This window comes from Nestor notabilis, unplaced genomic scaffold (genome assembly GCF_000696875.1).
Source record: "Nestor notabilis isolate BGI_N333 unplaced genomic scaffold, ASM69687v1 scaffold17787, whole genome shotgun sequence".
Classification (NCBI taxonomy): Eukaryota; Metazoa; Chordata; class Aves; order Psittaciformes; family Psittacidae; genus Nestor; species Nestor notabilis.
Genome location: NW_009935515.1, coordinates 1 through 204, shown reverse-complemented (window position 1 = coordinate 204; position 204 = coordinate 1). Strand labels below are relative to the sequence as shown.

At 65.7% G+C, this 204-nt stretch overlaps 1 protein-coding gene across 1 annotated transcript in view; it reads right to left on the bottom strand.

The window, feature by feature from the left end:
• The window catches only part of FAM98B (family with sequence similarity 98, member B), a gene marked incomplete at its 3' end in the record, with an annotated part of 12,087 nt that extends 11,972 nt beyond the window's left edge, over positions 1-115 (bottom strand). Inside the window, exon 1 of the mRNA XM_010017895.1 lies at positions 87-115. Within this exon, the coding sequence (XP_010016197.1) occupies positions 87-115 (29 nt within the window). The remainder of the gene's footprint in view (positions 1-86) is intronic.
• Between the last annotated feature and the right edge of the window lie 89 nt (positions 116-204).

The following is a 204-nucleotide window of genomic DNA, read 5'->3' as shown; positions in this document are numbered from 1 at the left end:
TGAGTAGACACGGCCTTTTTCAAACCCCTGCACCCCAGCAAACACCCGTACAGCCGCGTTTCTTTCGCCTTCCCCCCCCCCATTACAACCAGGGCAAGCCAAACGCAGACGCCATGACCCCGATCCCGAACGAGGGTAAAGGCCCAGCCCCGGCCGCCGCCGGGCCTCCCTTGGCACCCGCCGGAACGCGAAGCCCGTTCCTCC